Genomic DNA, 17,066 nt, shown 5'->3' on the forward strand with positions numbered 1-17,066 from the left:
CTTACGTATTTCATAATATAGTGTGTAACATAAAACTTTAAATAAACATTACCCTTCCTTCAATATTTGACCCTTAACTACCCTGTTACCTGTTGAATTTATCTGTCTATTTTTGTTAGTACACGATTGTTACTGGTTTGCATAGGTAAAAACAATGACTGCAGATGCTGGAAACCAGATTCTGGATTAGTGGTGCTTGCAGTTCAGGCAGCATCCAAGGAGCAGTAAAATCGATGTTTCGGGCAAGAGCCCTTCATCAGGAATACAGGCAGAGAGCCCGAAGGGTGGAGAGATAAGTAAGAGGAGGGTGGGGGTGGGGGGAAAGTAGCAGAGAGTACAATAGGTGAGTGGGGGAGGGGATGAAGGTGATAGGTCGGGGGGGGGGGGGGGGGAAAGAGGGTGGAATGGATAGGTGGAAAAAGAAGATAGGCAAGTAGGAAAAGTCATGGGGACAGGGCTGAGCTGGAAGTTTGGAACTAGGGTGAGGTGGGGGAAGGGGAAATGAGGAAACTGGTGAAGTCCACATTGATGCCCTGGGGTTGGAGTATTCCAAGGCGGAAGATGAGGCGTTCTTCCTCCAGGTGTCTGGTGGTGAGGGAGCGGCGGTGAAGGAAGCCCAGGACCTCCATGTTCTCGGCAGAGTGGGAGGGGGAGTTGAAATGTTGGGCCACAGGGCGGTGGGGTTGATTGGTGCGGGTGTCCCAAAGATGTTCCCTAAAGCGCTCTGCTAGGAGGCGTCCAGTCTCCCCAATGTAGAGGAGACCGCGTAGGGAGCAACGGATACAATAAATGATATTGGTGGATGTGCAGGTAAAACTTTGGATGTGGAAGGCTCCTTTAGGGCCTTGGATGGAGGTGAGGGAGGAGATGTGGGTGCAGGATTTGCAATTCCTGGGGTGGCAGGGGAAGGTGCGAGGATGGGAGGGTGGGTTGTGGGGGGGGGGTGGACCTGACCAGGTAGTCATGGAGGGAACGGTCTTTGCGGAAGGCAGGAAGGGGTGGGAGGGAAATATATCCCTGTTGGTGGGGTCTGTTTGGAGGTTAAAGATGCCCTCCAACGCATCTCGTCCACATCCCACACCTCCGCCCTCAGACTCCATCCGTCCATCCATAACAAGGACAGAACACCCCTGGTGCTCACCTTCCACCCTACCAACCTTCGCATAAACCAAATCATCCACCGACATTTCCGCCACCTTCAAACAGACCCCACCACCAGGGATATATATTTCCCTCCCCTTTCCGCCTTCTGCAAAGACCGTTCCTTCCGTGACTACCTGGTCAGGTCCATGCCCCCCTACAATCCACCCTCCCATCCTCGCACCTTCCCCTGCCACCGCAGGAATTGCAAATCCTCCGCCCATACCACCTCCCTCACCTCCACCCAAGGCCCTAAAGGAGCCTTCCACATCCAAAGTTTTACTTGCACATCCACCAATATCATTTATTGTATGCGTTGCTCCCGATCTGGACTCCTCTCCATTGGGGAGACTGGATGCCTCCTAGCAGAGCGCTTTAGGGAACATCTCCGGGACACCCGCACCAATCAACCACACCGCCCTGTGGCCCAACATTTCAACTCCCCCTCCCATTCTGCCGAGGACATGGAGGTCCTGGGCTTCCTTCACCGCCGCTCCCTCACCACCAGACGCCTGGAGGAAGAACGCCTCATCTTCCACCTCGGAACACTCCAACCCCAGGGCATCAATGTGGACTTCAACAGTTTCCTCATTTCCCCTTCCCCCACCTCACCCTAGTTCCAAACTTCCAGCTCAGCACTGTCCCCGTGGCTTGTCCTACCTGCCTATCTTCTTTTCCACCTATCCACTCCACCCTCTTCCCCCCCCCCCCAACCTATCACCTTCATCCCCTCCCCCATTCACTTATTGTACTCTATGTTACTTTCTCCCCACCCCCACCCTCCTCTCACTTATCTCTCCACCCTTCAGGCTCTCTGCCTGTATTCCTGATGAAGGGCTTTTTCCCAAAACATCGATTTTACTGCTCCTCAGATGCTGCCTGAACTGCTGTGCTCTTCCAGCATCACTAATCAGAATCTGGTTTGCATAATCTTACCCTGATTACAGTTTATAATTTTTTGGATGCAATTCAGCCCTCATGCTGTGAACCTATAACTTAAATAAAACATTTTAATTCTGAGATTCAGACTCATCCATAGGAATGGCTTAGGGTATTTGCGCTTACAAATGTTAAGATGATAGAGGCGTACTGTACCTTTAAAGAGAGTTGAAGGACTTAGCAAGCACACAGTGTGCTGCAGAATTTACAATAACAATGTAACATTTGGTCCAGCAGGTAGCAATACCTGAGTTACAATGAGACAAAAACAAATTCAAATCTGGCCAGTTTAAATTATGCCCCAAGATACTAAACTCCAATCAAGTTTGAATTTGGTATTTTGACAATATTAAAACCAATGAAATGATCTGATGCTTTGAGAAAAATTGAACAATTGGGGAAGAATTGCCAAGCCACCAACATATGCAGACTGCCACAGAATAGCTATCTCTACCAATGACCTGTGAAACAGAAACCCTAAGAAGTAGTGAAGACGACAGAAAAAGATACAAAGAAAAGATTCGACAGCTAGTTGGTTTTGAACTTTGAATTCTTTGGGAAACCTTAATGGTGGGGGTGGAGGAAGTGTTTAATCAGACCAGTATTATAAAAAGGGAAAGTAAAAAATAGAAAGGAGTTATAAACAGTTGTTAGTTAATTATTCTCTGTTAGACTTTTAAAAAAAGTTGTTAATTTTTACTTTAAATAGTGACCTTTGAAATAGTTGTTGGCCTCTCGAATTTGAACACATTACAGCATGGGTTAAGTCATTTCTATGTTGCTAGTTTAAATTAGCAATGGGGGTGGGGGGCTTACCCCGTGTCGTAACACAAAAAACAAACTTCACCTACTACATTCAAAGTTTGTTCATCGCATTCTACTCAATAAGTTACATAGAGTAGAAACTAAAGCAGATTGGTTGAATTGAACATTCTGTTCAAGTCAAACAGCCCATGTTGGTAGCTATGTTTGAATAAGTAGTAGTCCTGTTCCCATATGTTTGTGCTGCTCTCAAATGCTTTCATTTCTTTTCCCTTCAATCAAAAAAGTTTCCCAACCTTGGTCCTAAATCTCAAACTTAAATCTTGTTTACGTCTCATTGACCTCCCTTGTAGTACTATCTACCCCATCACCAATTTTCATCATTTGAGTTACCTCTATTACATCATGCAAAATTGATTTAGCTCAAACAAAAAAAAATCTTTCATTTGCAAATGCACCAAAAAGGTGCAAATGAAAATAAACAAACAAAGCCATTTGCAGTGCAGGTATACAGAATTGTTTTTACGGAAAACAGGAACAAAGCGCTCAAATTCTTAAAATAGCAATTCCACAGAACCAGTTTGTGATCTCCAACATGAATAGCAAAAACATTCAAATGAACTCACCTCAGTTCATTGAGACTTTGTAGCTTTAAAAAAAAAGGGACACACTGGCACATCAGGCTAACAACAATTTTTCATATAACGATCTCTAGGCTGACTTGAAGGCTTCCGTGGCTTCTTCACCCCATTGGTTTGATATATATTGATGCTGGCAGATTTGATCATTTATTGTCACAATTCACCAGGGTACTGCATTGGAAATCAGTGCACTATTCCCAGAGTCATCACAAATGTCAGAATTTAATTAAATCACCAAATTGACAATTTTACCCAATTGTCTAATTCATGTTAAAAGAATATGCAAACTAGATAGAGTCATAGAGATGTACAGCACGGGAACAGACCCTTCAGTCCAACTCATCCATGCTGACCAGATATCCCAACCCAATCTAGTCCTGGCCCATATCCCTCAGCACCTGGCCCATATCCCTCCAAATCCTTCCTATTCATATACCCATCCAGTTGCCTCTTAAATGTTGCAATTGTACTAGCCTCCACCACTTCCTCTGGCAGCTCATTCCATACATGCTCCACCCTCTGCGTGAAAAGGTTGCCCCTTCGGTTGCCCCTTTTATATCTTTCCCCTCTCGCCCTAAACCTAAGCCCTCTAGTTCTGGACTCCCCCATCCCAGGGAAGAGACTTTTGTCTATTTATCTTATCCATGTCCCTCATGATTTTATAAACCTCTATAAAGGTCACTCCTCCGTTTCTGACGCTTCAGGGAAAACAGCCCCAGCCTGTTCAGCCTCTCCCCATAGCTCAATCCTCCAAGCCTGGCAACATCCTTGCCTTACCAAATACACTTACATCCTGTCCCTCAGGACTCCCTCCAACAACTTGCCCACCACCGACATCAGGCTTACTGGTCTATAGTTCCTTGGCTTGTCCTTACCACCCTTCTTAAATAGTGGCACCATATCAGCCAACCTCCATTCTTTGGGCACCTCACCTGTGACTATCGATGATACAAATATCTCAGCAAGGGGCCCTGCAATGACTTCCCTACATTCCCACAGGGTTCTAGGGTACACCTGATCAGGTCCTGGGGATATGTCCACTTTTATGCCTTTCAAGACATCCAGCACTTTCTCCTCTGTAATATGTCATTTTTCAAGATGTCACCATCTATTTCCCCGCATTCTATATCTTCAATGTCCTTTTTCACAGTAAACACTGAACCAAAATACGTGTTTAGTATCTCCCCCATCTCCTGCAGTTCCACACAAAGGCCATCTTGCTGATCTTGGAGGGGCCCTATTCTCTCCCTAGTTACCCTTTTGTTAAAACTCCCTATCATAACCACCCTATTATTCTTACAGATAACCAAGATGTCCTTATAAATCTGTTTCTCAATTTCCCTCTGACTATTACGGGGTCTATAATACAATTCCAACAAGGTGATCATCCCTTTCTTATTTCTCAGTTCCACCCAAATAACTTGCCTGGATGTATTTCTGGGAATATCCTCCCTCATTACAGCTGTGATGCTATCCCTTATCAAAAATGCCACTCTCCCTCCTCTCTTGCCTCCCTTTCTGTCCTTCCTGTAGCATTTGTATCCTGGAACATTAAGCTGCCAGTCCTGTCCATTCATGAGCCACGTTTCTGTAATTGCTATGAAATCCCAGTCCCATGTTCCTAACCACACCCCGAGTTCATCTGCCTTCCCTGTTAGGCCTCTTGCATTGAAATAAATGCAGTTTAATTTATCAGTCCTACCTTTTTCTCTGCTTTGTCCCTGCCTGCCCTGACTGTTTGACTTGCTTCTTTTCTCAACTGTAGCAGTCTGAGATTGATCTCTTTCCTCACTATCTCCCTGGGTTCCACCCCCACACCTTAATAGTCTAAATCCTCTTGAGCAGCTCTAGCAAATCTCCCTGCCAGTATATTAGTCCCCTTCCAATTCAGGTGCAATCCGTCCTTGTACAGGTCACTTCTACCCCAGAAGAGATTCCAATGATCCAAAATGTGAATCCGTCTCCCATACACCAGCTCCTCAGCCATGCATTCATCTGCTTTATCCTCCTATTCCTGCCATCACTAGTTCCCAGCTCCGGAAGTAATCCAGATACCACTGTGCTCGAGGATCTCCTTTTTGAATTCCTGCCTAACTCTCTGTATTCTCCCTTTAGAATCCCATTATTTTGCCTTCCTATGTCATTAGTTCTAATGTGTACAATGACCTCCTGCTGGGCCCTCTCCCCTTGAGAACTTTCTGCACCCTCTGAGACATTCTTGATCCTGGCACCAGGGAAGCAACACAACATTCTGATTTTTCACTGCTGACCACAGAAATGTCTATCTGTGCCTCGGACTAGAGAGCACCCTAACACAATTGACCTCTTGGAACCCAACGTAACCCTCATTGTATTAGAGCCAGTCTTGATACTAGAAACTTGGCTGTTCTTGCTACATTCCCCTAGAATACATCACCCCCTACGTTTTCAAAAACAGCATACTTATAGAGTCAGAGAGATGTACAACATGGAAACAGACCCTTCGGTCCAACCCGTCCATCCCAACCCAATCTAGTCCCACCTGTCAGGACCCGGCCCATATCCCTCCAAACTCTATCTATTCATATACCCAGCCAAATGCCTCTTAAATGTTGCAATTGTACCAGCTCCACCACTTCCTCTGGCAGCTCATTCCACACACGTACCACCCTCTGTGTGAAAATGCTGCCCCGTAGGTCTCTTTTATATCTTTCCCCTCTCACCCTAAATCTATGCCCTCTAATTCTGGTATCCCTGACCCCAGGGAAAAGACTTTGCCTATTTACCATATCCATGCCCCACATGATTTTGTAAACCTCTAGAAGATCACCTCTCAGCCTTCGAAGCTCGAGGGAAAACAGCTCCAGCCTGTTAAGCCTCTCCCTATAGCTCAAATCCTCCAACCCTGGCAACATCCTTGTAAATCTTTTCTGAACCCTTTCAAGTTTCACAACATCTTTCCGATAGGAAGGAGACCAGAATTGCACGCAATATTCCAATAGTGGCCTAACTAATGTCCTGTACAGCCGCAACATGACCTCCCAACTCCTGAACTCAATACTCTGACCAATACTTGTTTGAAATGGGGATAGCCACAGAAGACTCCTGCACCACCTGCCTATCTCGCTTACCTTTCCTGGAGTTCACTCATCTATGTGACTGTATCTGCAACTTTTCTCCCTTCCAATAACTGCCATCCAACATATCTGCTTGCACTTGTAAATTCCTCATTGCCTCTGTCTCTCCACCCAATCCATTTGATCTGATAGGATTTGCGATCAACACCATTTATTGCACATATAATCCTCAGTAACAGGTAAGCTCTCCCTGAATTCCCACATCTGACAAAAAGAGCACGTCACTCTACTAAAGGCCATTTTTGCTCCTTTCAATCTACAGACCCAGAAAATAGCATCGTCTTATTCCTCTACAAAACACTGCTCCTGGCTAACTTAATACTTATGGCTTGTATTTTTAAGTTTAATCAAGAGACATATCACTGTAAAACATAAAATCAAGAAAGAACTCACTCTACTCACTACTACAGACTTACTGAAAGGCCACACTTAAAAAATATTCATTTATCTGTTTCAGTGCTGTGACCTCTCCCAAACAGGTTCCTCCAAGATTAGTTGTGGATTTCACTGTTAAATTTTCCCAGATACATCCAATGTCCCGCAATACATGAATTCAAACTGCAAAGGCAGTAACTGTACAGGTTCACTGCTGTGTCACGGAGCAATGTGGGTTTACAATAAACTATATTCCTGTTAATAAACTGTTTTCTTTTTAAACAAATGGCAAGAAAGGAAATTGGATTGCTCATCTATAACTCTACCACTTTCCAAAAAATTTCATACACATACAAACAGACAAAGAGACAAGGTACACATTGTGGGTGGAAAGGGGGTACAAAAAAAGGGTCAGAGAAGCACAATTCTGGTACCAGTCCAGAACACAGACATCAGTCAGTTATTTTCTTTCGTTTTTCTTCTGACTCATTCTAATTATTTGCTAATGATGCCTGGTTGTGGATACACCAATTCTCAGTCTTCCATTCACTGTTAAAGATTCACCCTTTCGGTGCCTTGGAGGGTGAATCAGAGGCTTTGCAGAGAGAAATAAACATACAAAGAAAAGGCGAGGGCGACAGTAGTTAGGTACTAGGGATTTTTACTGCCACACAGAAGGGAGCGAGGATAGATGATTTCTCTTTGCAAGCTGGGTGTTTCTGCTGTAATGTCCACACTCAAGGCTGTAGCCATCTGCCCAGGTATCAATCAAGTGGCTGTTACTGTTGAACTCTCCTGAGCCCACAACAACTGATCCTGATTTAAAAGGCAATCAATAAACTGTCTCTGGACAAAATTACACTAAACACAACTAGCGATGCCATTCTACCTGGAATAGCATCCAATTGCTTAAGTAAGGTAACATTGTCAATAAAACTCAAAGTATTCCAGCAAGCTATTTTTACAAAGTAAGTATCCAGCAAGTATCTTCTTACACAGCTTCTTTGATTTAAAATAATATTTTCTCAATTTTTAGTTCAGCCCAAAAAAAGGGTCCTCACGTTATATCATTAATAAGTTCCAGAATATGAAAAGCCATTTTGGCCTGGTGGTATTATCACTGGACTGGTAATCTAGAGATTCAGGTAATGCTCTGAGGACATGGGTTTGAATCCCACCACAACAGATAGTGGAATGTGAATTATATGAAAAACATCTGGAATTAAGAATTGAATGATGACCACGAAGCCACTGATGATTATCAGAAAAACCCTTCTGGTTCACTAATATCTTTTAGGGAAGGAAACTGCCATTCTTACTTGGTCTGACCCACATGTGACTCCCGACCCATAACAATGTGGTTGTTCCCAATTGTTCTGTGGGCAATTAGGAATGACCAATGAATGCTGGCCTAGCCAGAGACACCCACATCCCCATGAATGAATAAAAAATGACATAGTAGGACAGCCTCTATAAGGACATCTGCTTCTGTGATTGCAAAGTCACTCAATGCAGACTGTTATGCATTTGTAGGAAGTAGAACCTGCTGGTAACTGCTTGACCTTAACTGCCCCAAGAATGTGGTGCTGAGCCAACTTCTTGAAATGCTGCAATAGGAGGTTCTTTTGCACTGGTTTGGTCCAAATGAATGGCTTCCTGTGATTTTGTAAAGGAATTAAGAATCAAATCACATTTCTATTTGATATAGAGTCATAGAGACGTACAGCATGGAAACAGACCCTTCGGTCCAACCCGTCCATGCCAACCAGATATCCCAACCAAATCTAGTCTCACCTGCCAGCACACGGCCCATATCCCTCCAAACCCTTCCTATTCATATATCCATCCAAATGCCTCTTAATGTTGCAATTGTACCAGCCTCCACCACATCCTCTGGCAGCTCATTCCATACATGTACCACTCTCTGTGCGAAAAGGTTGCCCCTTATGTCTCTTTTATATCTTTCCCCTCTCACCCTAAACCTATGCCCTCTAGTTCTGGACTGCCCGACCCCAGGGAAAAGACTTTGCCTATTTACCCTATCCTTGCCCATCATAATTTTGTAAACCTCTATAAGGTCATCCCTCAGCCTCAGACGCTCCAAGGAAAACAGCTCCAGCCTGTGCAGCCTCTCCCTATAGCTCAAATCCTCCAACCCTGGCAACATCCTTGTAAATTTTTTCTGAACCCTTTCAAGTTTCACAACATCTTTCCGATATGAAGGAGACCAGAATTGCATGCAATATTCCAACAGTAGCCTAATCAATCGATTTCATTCCCTAAGATGGACATTATTGAATCAAATGGATGTTTTCAACCAGATATTTTCATGGCTACCATTACTGAAACTAGTTTTAAATTCCAGATTTATTTAATGAAATTTTAAGTTCCCCAGCTGTCAAAGTGGGATTAGAACATCCGATGTAGGTACAGAAACAGGTCATTGGTCTTTTATGCCTAGTCTGCCATTCAACAAGATCATGGATAGTCTTCACCTCAATACCACCTTTGTACACAATAGTCATATCCCTTAATATTAAAAATCTATCAACTTTGTCCTGAATACACTCAATGGCTGAGCATCAACACCCCTTGGAATCGACTCTAGACATTTACAGCCACTTGAGAAAAATGGATGATTAAAAATCTATTGTCCCATGTTCTAGATTTCCAGTCCAGGGAGAAATACTTCCGCATCTGATTTTTGCTATTGCTCCCCTTATTCTGTCAGCTAAATAGTGCCTTCCCAGGGATGAGTTGAGAGAATTCTGATTTTGAAAGCTGGACTTTCCAAGTATTCAGTATCAGGCAGGTGCTTGACTTGACTGTGGTACACTTCTCCCATCTTGTGCTCCAGTCCCTGATTTGTAAGGAGGATTTTTCAGGCAATGACTAGGATGTTCTAAATTTCTTTCTTCTGTGATATCTCAGTCATTTTTGATTTTAATTGCTGTGCCTATTTACAGGCAAGTGGCTTGTTTGGCAACTTCAGAGAGCACCAAGAGGCAGAGGTAAACCATACATTGGTGATAGGATGCTTCCTTTTATGAAGGACAATGAACCAGTGAGGTTTTGACAAAACTTCCTGCTATTTTTCTTCCTGCTTGCTCACAATTTACTGAACTTATTGACCATTTGACAAATATAATAAATACTCAACAATAAATACAATAGTTGACTTTTGAATCTTCAAATAGAGTCATACAGCACAGAAACAGACCGTTCAGTCCAACTCATCCATGCCAACCAAGTTTCCCCAAACTAAATTTGTCTTGCTTGCCTGCATTTTGCCCATATCCCACCAAACCTTTCCTATTTATGTATCTATCCAAATGTCTTTTCAATGTAAGTACAGAAATAACATTTATCACTTCCTCTGACAGTTCATTCCACATACAAGTCACCAGAGTGGAAAATGTTGCCCTTCAGGTCCCTTTTAAATCTTCCTCCTCACAACTTAAAAATATGCCTCCTAGTTTTGAATGCCCCAACCATAGGGAAAAGACCTTTGCTATTCACCTAATCAATGCCCCTTATGATTTTATAAGCCTCTATAACGTCACCCTTCTGCCTCCTAAGCTCTAGGGGAAATAGTCCCAGCCTATCTAATCTCTCCATAAAACTCAAATCTTCCAGTCCCAACAACATCTTGCTAAATCTTTCTGAACCCTCTCCAATTTAATAATATCCTTCTTATAGCAGGGCTACCGGAACTGGACACAGTACTCCAAAAGTGGCCTCACCAACATGGCGACCCAACTCCTATACTCAATGATCTGAGCAATGAAAGCAAGTGTGCTAAATGCCTTCTTAACCACCCTGTCTACCTGTGACACAACTTTCAAAGAACTATGTGCGTGAACCCCCTAGATCTCTCTGGTCGACAACACTACCCAGGGCTGTAACATTAACTGTTATAATCCTGCCCTTGTTTGTTTTAGCAAAATGCAATACCTCACATTTATCCAAATTAAAACATCATCTGCCACTCCTCAGCCTATTGGCCCAACTGATCAAAATTGCTTTGTAATCCTATATAACCTTCTTCACTGTAGACTATATCACCAATTTTGGTGTCAGCCGCAAACTTACTAACCATGCTTCCTAAATTCTCATTGAAACCATTTATACAAGATATTACTTTAGCTTGTTTTCCGAAGAACTAATCATCAACATCATTCTTTACATATACATCTGGTGATGAAAATTTCCAAATTAAACACCAGACCAGAATTGGACAATATTTATTAGTACATTACTCTTTAGATCTTGGGGCAATAAGTGCAGATTTAGAACATAGAACATAGAACAATACAGCACAGAACAGGCCCTTCGGCCCACGATGTTGTGCCGAACTTCTAACCTAGATTAAGTACCCATCCATGTACCTATCCAAATGCCGCTTAAAGGTCGCCAATGATTCCGACTCTACCACTCCCACGGGCAGCGCATTCCATGCCCCCACCACTCTCTGGGTAAAGAACCCACCCCTGACATCTCCCCTATACCTTCCACCCTTCACCTTAAATTTATGTCCCCTTGTAACACTCTGTTGTACCCGGGGAAAAAGTTTCTGACTGTCTACTCTATCTATTCCTCTGATCATCTTATAAACCTCTATCAAGTCACCCCTCATCCTTCGCCGTTCCAACGAGAAAAGGCCGAGAACTCTCAACCTATCCTCGTACGACTTCCTCTCCATTCCAGGCAACATCCTGGTAAATCTTCTCTGCACCCTCTCCAAAGCTTCCACATCTTTCCTAAAGTGAGGCGACCAGAACTGCACACAGTACTCCAACTGTGGCCTAACCAAAGTCCTGTACAGCTGCAACATCACTTCACGACTCTTGAATTCAATCCCTCTGCTAATGAACGATAATACTCCATAGGCCTTCTTACAAACTCTATCCACCTGAGTGGCAACCTTCAAAGATCTATGTACATAGACCCCAAGATCCCTCTGTTCCTCCACCTGACTAAGAACCCTACCATTAACCCTGTATTCCGCATTCTTATTTGTTCTTCCAAAATGGACAACCTCACACTTGGCAGGGTTGAACTCCATCTGCCACTCCTCAGCCCAGCTCTGCATCATATCTAAGTCCCTCTGCAGCCGACAACAGCCCTCCTCATTGTCCACAACTCCACCTATCTTCGTATCATCTGCAAATTTACTGACCCACCCTTCGACTCCCTCATCTAAGTCATTAATAAAAATTACAAACAGCAGAGGACCCAGAACTGATCCCTGCGGAACTCCACTTGTAACTGGGCTCCAGGCTGAATATTTACCATCTACCACCACTCTCTGCCTTCGACCGGTTAGCCAGTTTTCTATCCAATTGGCCAAATTTCCCTCTATCCCATGCCTCCTGACTTTCCGCATAAGCCTACCATGGGGAACCTTATCAAATGCCTTACTAAAATCCATGTACACTACATCCACTGCTCTTCCCTCATCCACATGCTTGGTCACCTCCTCGAAGAATTCAATAAGAATTTAAAGAGCATAAATATGTTTCCACTTTTATTGACCAGACTACTTATCAACAAAACCAGGAAACTTCTACATATGAAGATGCCTAGTGTCTGATCAAACTTGATTAATAGTCATGTAATTGTTTTTATGGTTAATTTGCAAGTTACATGGATAGGGAAAAACATTTGGTAAAGTGAGTGAGAAAAGAAAAGTGTACATTATACATTGTAAACTGAGTACCCTGAAGCGCATAAAAAGAAGCTGAATCATAAAATCTTTTCAAGAACAATAGTGTGGTTGCTACTATTACTATCATGAGTTCATACTTCAGGCTTTTGATTTGTAGCACAATAATATAACCTTTCCTGCTCATGTTCTTGAGTGTGACCTTTTTAAGTACAGAACAAACATGAAATAGCACAATCTTTGTCCCATTTGAAATTATCAAAAGTTATGATGCACAAATCAAAGTACAAAAATTGATGTACTGTAACTTTTGTTTCAAATTTGTAGTAGCAAACTTATGTCTCATATGTTTAAAGAAACCAGAATAAAATGTGCTTATGTTAACTAAAAATATTGAATGAAAACATTACTCTACTTCTTTTGTGAAAATAATCAAACTGCAGGAAGTTACATTGTAGTTCTTTCTATACTGAGCTCACATCATAAAATTAGTTTAATATGCTTGCTGTTAACCTATGATCTCTGATGTTATAGATTTTAGGTTTATATCATAGTACATGCATTAATCATTTGTTCTCATTAACCTGTCCAAAGTAATTCAAGACAACCATATCTTTAAAGATTCAGTAATTGTTATTACTGGTCAATAGACTGCATGGAATAATTCAGATTATATGAGACACAATTTCAGATTCACCAAAAGTTTTTCCTAACTAAAGTAATAGAAATGATATCCTACACAAAAGTGCTCAATAAATATTAGAATAATCCCACGCAATGGACCATCTCACATGCACAATATAAAGAAAGAATGGATTATTACTGATACTGATATTTGGGTGTAAAACCTACATTATCCCAAGTTTGATCTTTACAACTTTTATTTTGTAGTTGTTATTGTTTTTAAAAAGTGGAGCTAAAGAACAAATTTCTTACTGAATAACACTTATGGAAGTACAGTTCAAATGAATTCAGACAGACCTATTTAAATTCCATTAAAAGAAGGAACTACAAAAAAATGAATTATATATAACTGGAAGCATTTCACCTTGAATTGCATCACCTATGGTTTAAAATAATAAATATGTAATGTCATCTACAGATATTTACATTTCACCTAGTTGTAACCTACAGTTTTTGATTTGATTTACATGTATTGAGGTACAATGAAATCTTTTGTTTTGCATGCAGTACAAGCAGAGCATACTATACAAAGATCATAGGTCTGAAAGAACAGAGCAAGGAATACAAAGTTATGGCTGTAAAGAAGGTGCACAAAAATCAAGATTAATATTAAATTTGAAATTGGAGAGGTCCATTCAGAAGTCTAACAACAGCAAGGAAGAAGCTGGCAGCTAGAAGTGCAGTTTGAGTCAATGGATGGAAGGTTAGCTTGTGTGATGGACTGGGTTGTGTTCAAAACTCCATAGTTTCTTAGGGTCCTGGACAGAGCAGTTGCTATACCAAGCCTTGATGCATCCAGCTAGAATGCTTTTGATGGTGCATCTGTAAAAATTGGAGAGTGTCTTTACGGAAACTCCAAACTTCCTTAGTGAATAGTCCAGAACAGATTGTTTGTGATCAGTACTCTTAGGAACTTGTCACTATTGACCATCTTCACCTCAGCTCCATTGATATAGATAAGGACATGCCCTCCTCCTTGCTTCCTGAAGTCAATGATCAGCTGTTTAGTTTTGCTGACATTGAGGGAGAGATTGTTATCTTTACAACATACCACCAAGCAAGCTATCTCTTTCCTGTATTCTGACTAGTCATTGTTTGAAAGCCAGCCTCTAATAATGATGTTGTCAGCAAACTTGATGATGTTCGGATGAAATTTGGCCACAAAGTCATGAGCGTACAGGGAATCCAGTAATGGACTGATAAAACAGCCTTGTGGGGTGCCAGTGTTGAAGATTGCCATGTAGGAGATGCAGTTGCTTATCCTCACAGATTGCAGTCTGTGAGTCAGGAAGTCGAGAATCCAGCTGCACAGAGCAGAGCAAAGACTTAGGTCTCAGAGTTTGGAGATTAGTTTGTTTAGGATTATAGTATTGAAGGTGGAGCTGTAGTCATTAGGCTGAAGCTGGACATCAGTAGTCTTATTGCCCAGATATTCCAGAGATGAGTGTATGGCAGATATCATTTCCCTAGGTTGGGAGATTTCAAAACTAGGGGACGTATGTTTAAGGTGAGGGAGTAAGATTTAAAATAAAAGACAGGAGGGGCAACAGAGAGTGGTTCATGTATGGAACAAACTTCCAGAGGAGGTGGTGGATGCAGAAACAGTTACAATGCTTAAAAGACATTTGGACATATGCATGAATGGGAAACATTTGGATGAATGTGGACCAAACACAGGCAGGTGGGACTGGCTTAGTTTGGGATTATGGTCAGCATGGACTAGTTGGACTAACTGGTCTGTTTCCATGGTGCGTGACTAGGGTTTAAACTTACACATATTTTCAAATGTCTGTTGAATGAAGCTTGAATATTTTTAGTATAGTGAGTAGTGCATTTAAGATTGTTACAAATTGTACAAAGAATGGTTATTCCATGTTTAGGCACAGTGTGCATCACTGATGTTATTTAATATTTACTATTACAGTCATTGCAATTGTAACAGAAACTCAAAATATTTACAACAGTTGGAGCTTATGTACATTTACTTAGATAACTTATATGCAAAGTAATTGGTGATCAGCCAATCGCTGTTTCCTTATTTTATTTCCTTATCACCTTTGTCAAGTGATATTTTTAATTTTAATACAAGATGGAAATACGTTTCCGCTACATTCATAAGTTTCCTTTCACAATTCTTTAAATATTTCAGATCTTGATAGAAAAAAAAAGTACAGCGACAGAATCCAATATAACTATATGGTTTAATTCGCTGACGTTTTATATGCAAGCACTAAACCAATAAAAATACTTGCCGTTAAAGAATGTTGGCAATCTTCCTAAAGCTCTGCTGATTTTTTTTGGGGGGAATCATAAAGCATAAATCGTTCTGACAAGCACTTACATGATTTGTTTGGAGTCCCTTCGTTGTAGTCTGCTGTCATCTGACTCTGGAATGCATTGCAATACACCTGCTGCCAAAAGAACGATTGGCAAAGATCCTTTTTTCCCCTCTCCCTCTCTCATTGGTGTTCGCAACAACGTAAACAGAGATTCTTTTTTTTCAGCTTACTACTAAATTGTGCAACAAACGAGTTACGAGACTCGTCGATCCACACAAACTCTGTTGTTTACAGACTGAATCGGCCGGCTGACAGGTCAATACAGGAACAGCAGGTTAAACGTCAAATAATGTATTTTAAAAAGCAAACACTACAAGGATTCAGTACAATCCCAATAATGACTTAATAAATATAAGTTTTAACTTAAAATATTTTACTCCGCAAAGCAAATTCATTCGAACTTAGAGGAAAGGTCGCTCAACATTTTGTTAAGCGTATGGAGTTTTAAATCGCAAAGGACACAATATATTTTCTAAAACTCTTACCACTTGTCAGTTCATGTTTTATAGTACAGCTCCCTTCCCCGGAGATGTCCCCCATGCTGAGCATAAACCTGTCTAAATTCAATGTTAAAACACGAGTTCGTCAAAGAAACAAAGAAATAAGAAGAAAACTGCACTAAACAACCGGCGACTACCGTCTGCCCATTCTCTCTTTTCCCGAAAGCAGCTATCTTTCTACACTGTTTATCTGTTGCATCCTGGGACTTGTAGTTTCCCCTCGACGGTCCCTGTGTTTTGGTCCCTGGGGAACCGCTAGCCTTGGCACTATGTCTCCCAAGAAGCTTTGCACAAAGAACGCATGCTCAGATGTGGCGGCTCTAAAGCCCCACCCCCATCTTCCCGGATCGAGCTTATTCTCTCATTTTCCTAACAGGAAGAGTCCAATAAATTTCGGGGGGGGGGGGGGGATTATAAAACACTAGTTGTAAGCTAATTAATTTATTTTTATAAATTGAAAAGGAGGTATATAACTAATATATTTCTCTGCTTTCATAAACCCCCCTACGACCAGTTCTAACTCTCTGATTCACATTACCAAATCGGAATGTCAACATCTGGTGCGAGTAAACTGTCACCGCGCGAGCGAGTCTTATAAAAAGAGCTCGAGCGGGAATCGCAAGATGGTCCCTTTGGTGCAGTGATCAAAAGAACCGCAGTTTCAGGAATCTCAGTACGAGTTTAACCAACACAAATACCGCCACATTTCTGATTGAAAAATAGAACTCTAGCTGTATTTCTATTATTTATTGTTTTTGATTCACCGCATGACAAGAATTTGCCAATGACAGTGATCCGCCTGATTTGGCAATAATTCAGAAAAATCGTGCATTTAAATCTTGACATCATCCTGCATTTACCGTAACCCTGTTTTTTTAAAGCAAAATAATTACTTAAAAGAAAAT

The 17,066-nt window shown here is 41.7% G+C and overlaps 1 protein-coding gene across 2 annotated transcripts in view; it reads right to left on the minus strand.

Annotated features, from left to right (window-relative positions):
* Positions 1-16,380, minus strand: part of LOC122552879 (ribosomal protein S6 kinase alpha-5-like) — a 128,621-nt gene extending 112,241 nt beyond the window's left edge. The window contains exons 1-2 of one of the 2 annotated variants that reach the window (XM_043695995.2): positions 16,147-16,380; positions 15,664-15,909 (exon numbers count right to left, since the gene is read on the minus strand). In XM_043695995.2, coding sequence (XP_043551930.2) covers positions 15,664-15,703 — 40 coding nt within the window. In that variant the 5' untranslated portion in view covers positions 15,704-15,909; positions 16,147-16,380. The remainder of the gene's footprint in view (positions 1-15,663; positions 15,910-16,146) is intronic. The other variant, XM_043695994.2, reaches the window with a different exon arrangement.
* Between the last annotated feature and the right edge of the window lie 686 nt (positions 16,381-17,066).

Source organism: Chiloscyllium plagiosum, unplaced genomic scaffold, assembly GCF_037043375.1.
Source record: "Chiloscyllium plagiosum isolate Xiang-an unplaced genomic scaffold, Cpla_swu_hap1 HiC_scaffold_10, whole genome shotgun sequence".
In the NCBI taxonomy this organism is placed as follows: domain Eukaryota; kingdom Metazoa; phylum Chordata; class Chondrichthyes; order Orectolobiformes; family Hemiscylliidae; genus Chiloscyllium; species Chiloscyllium plagiosum.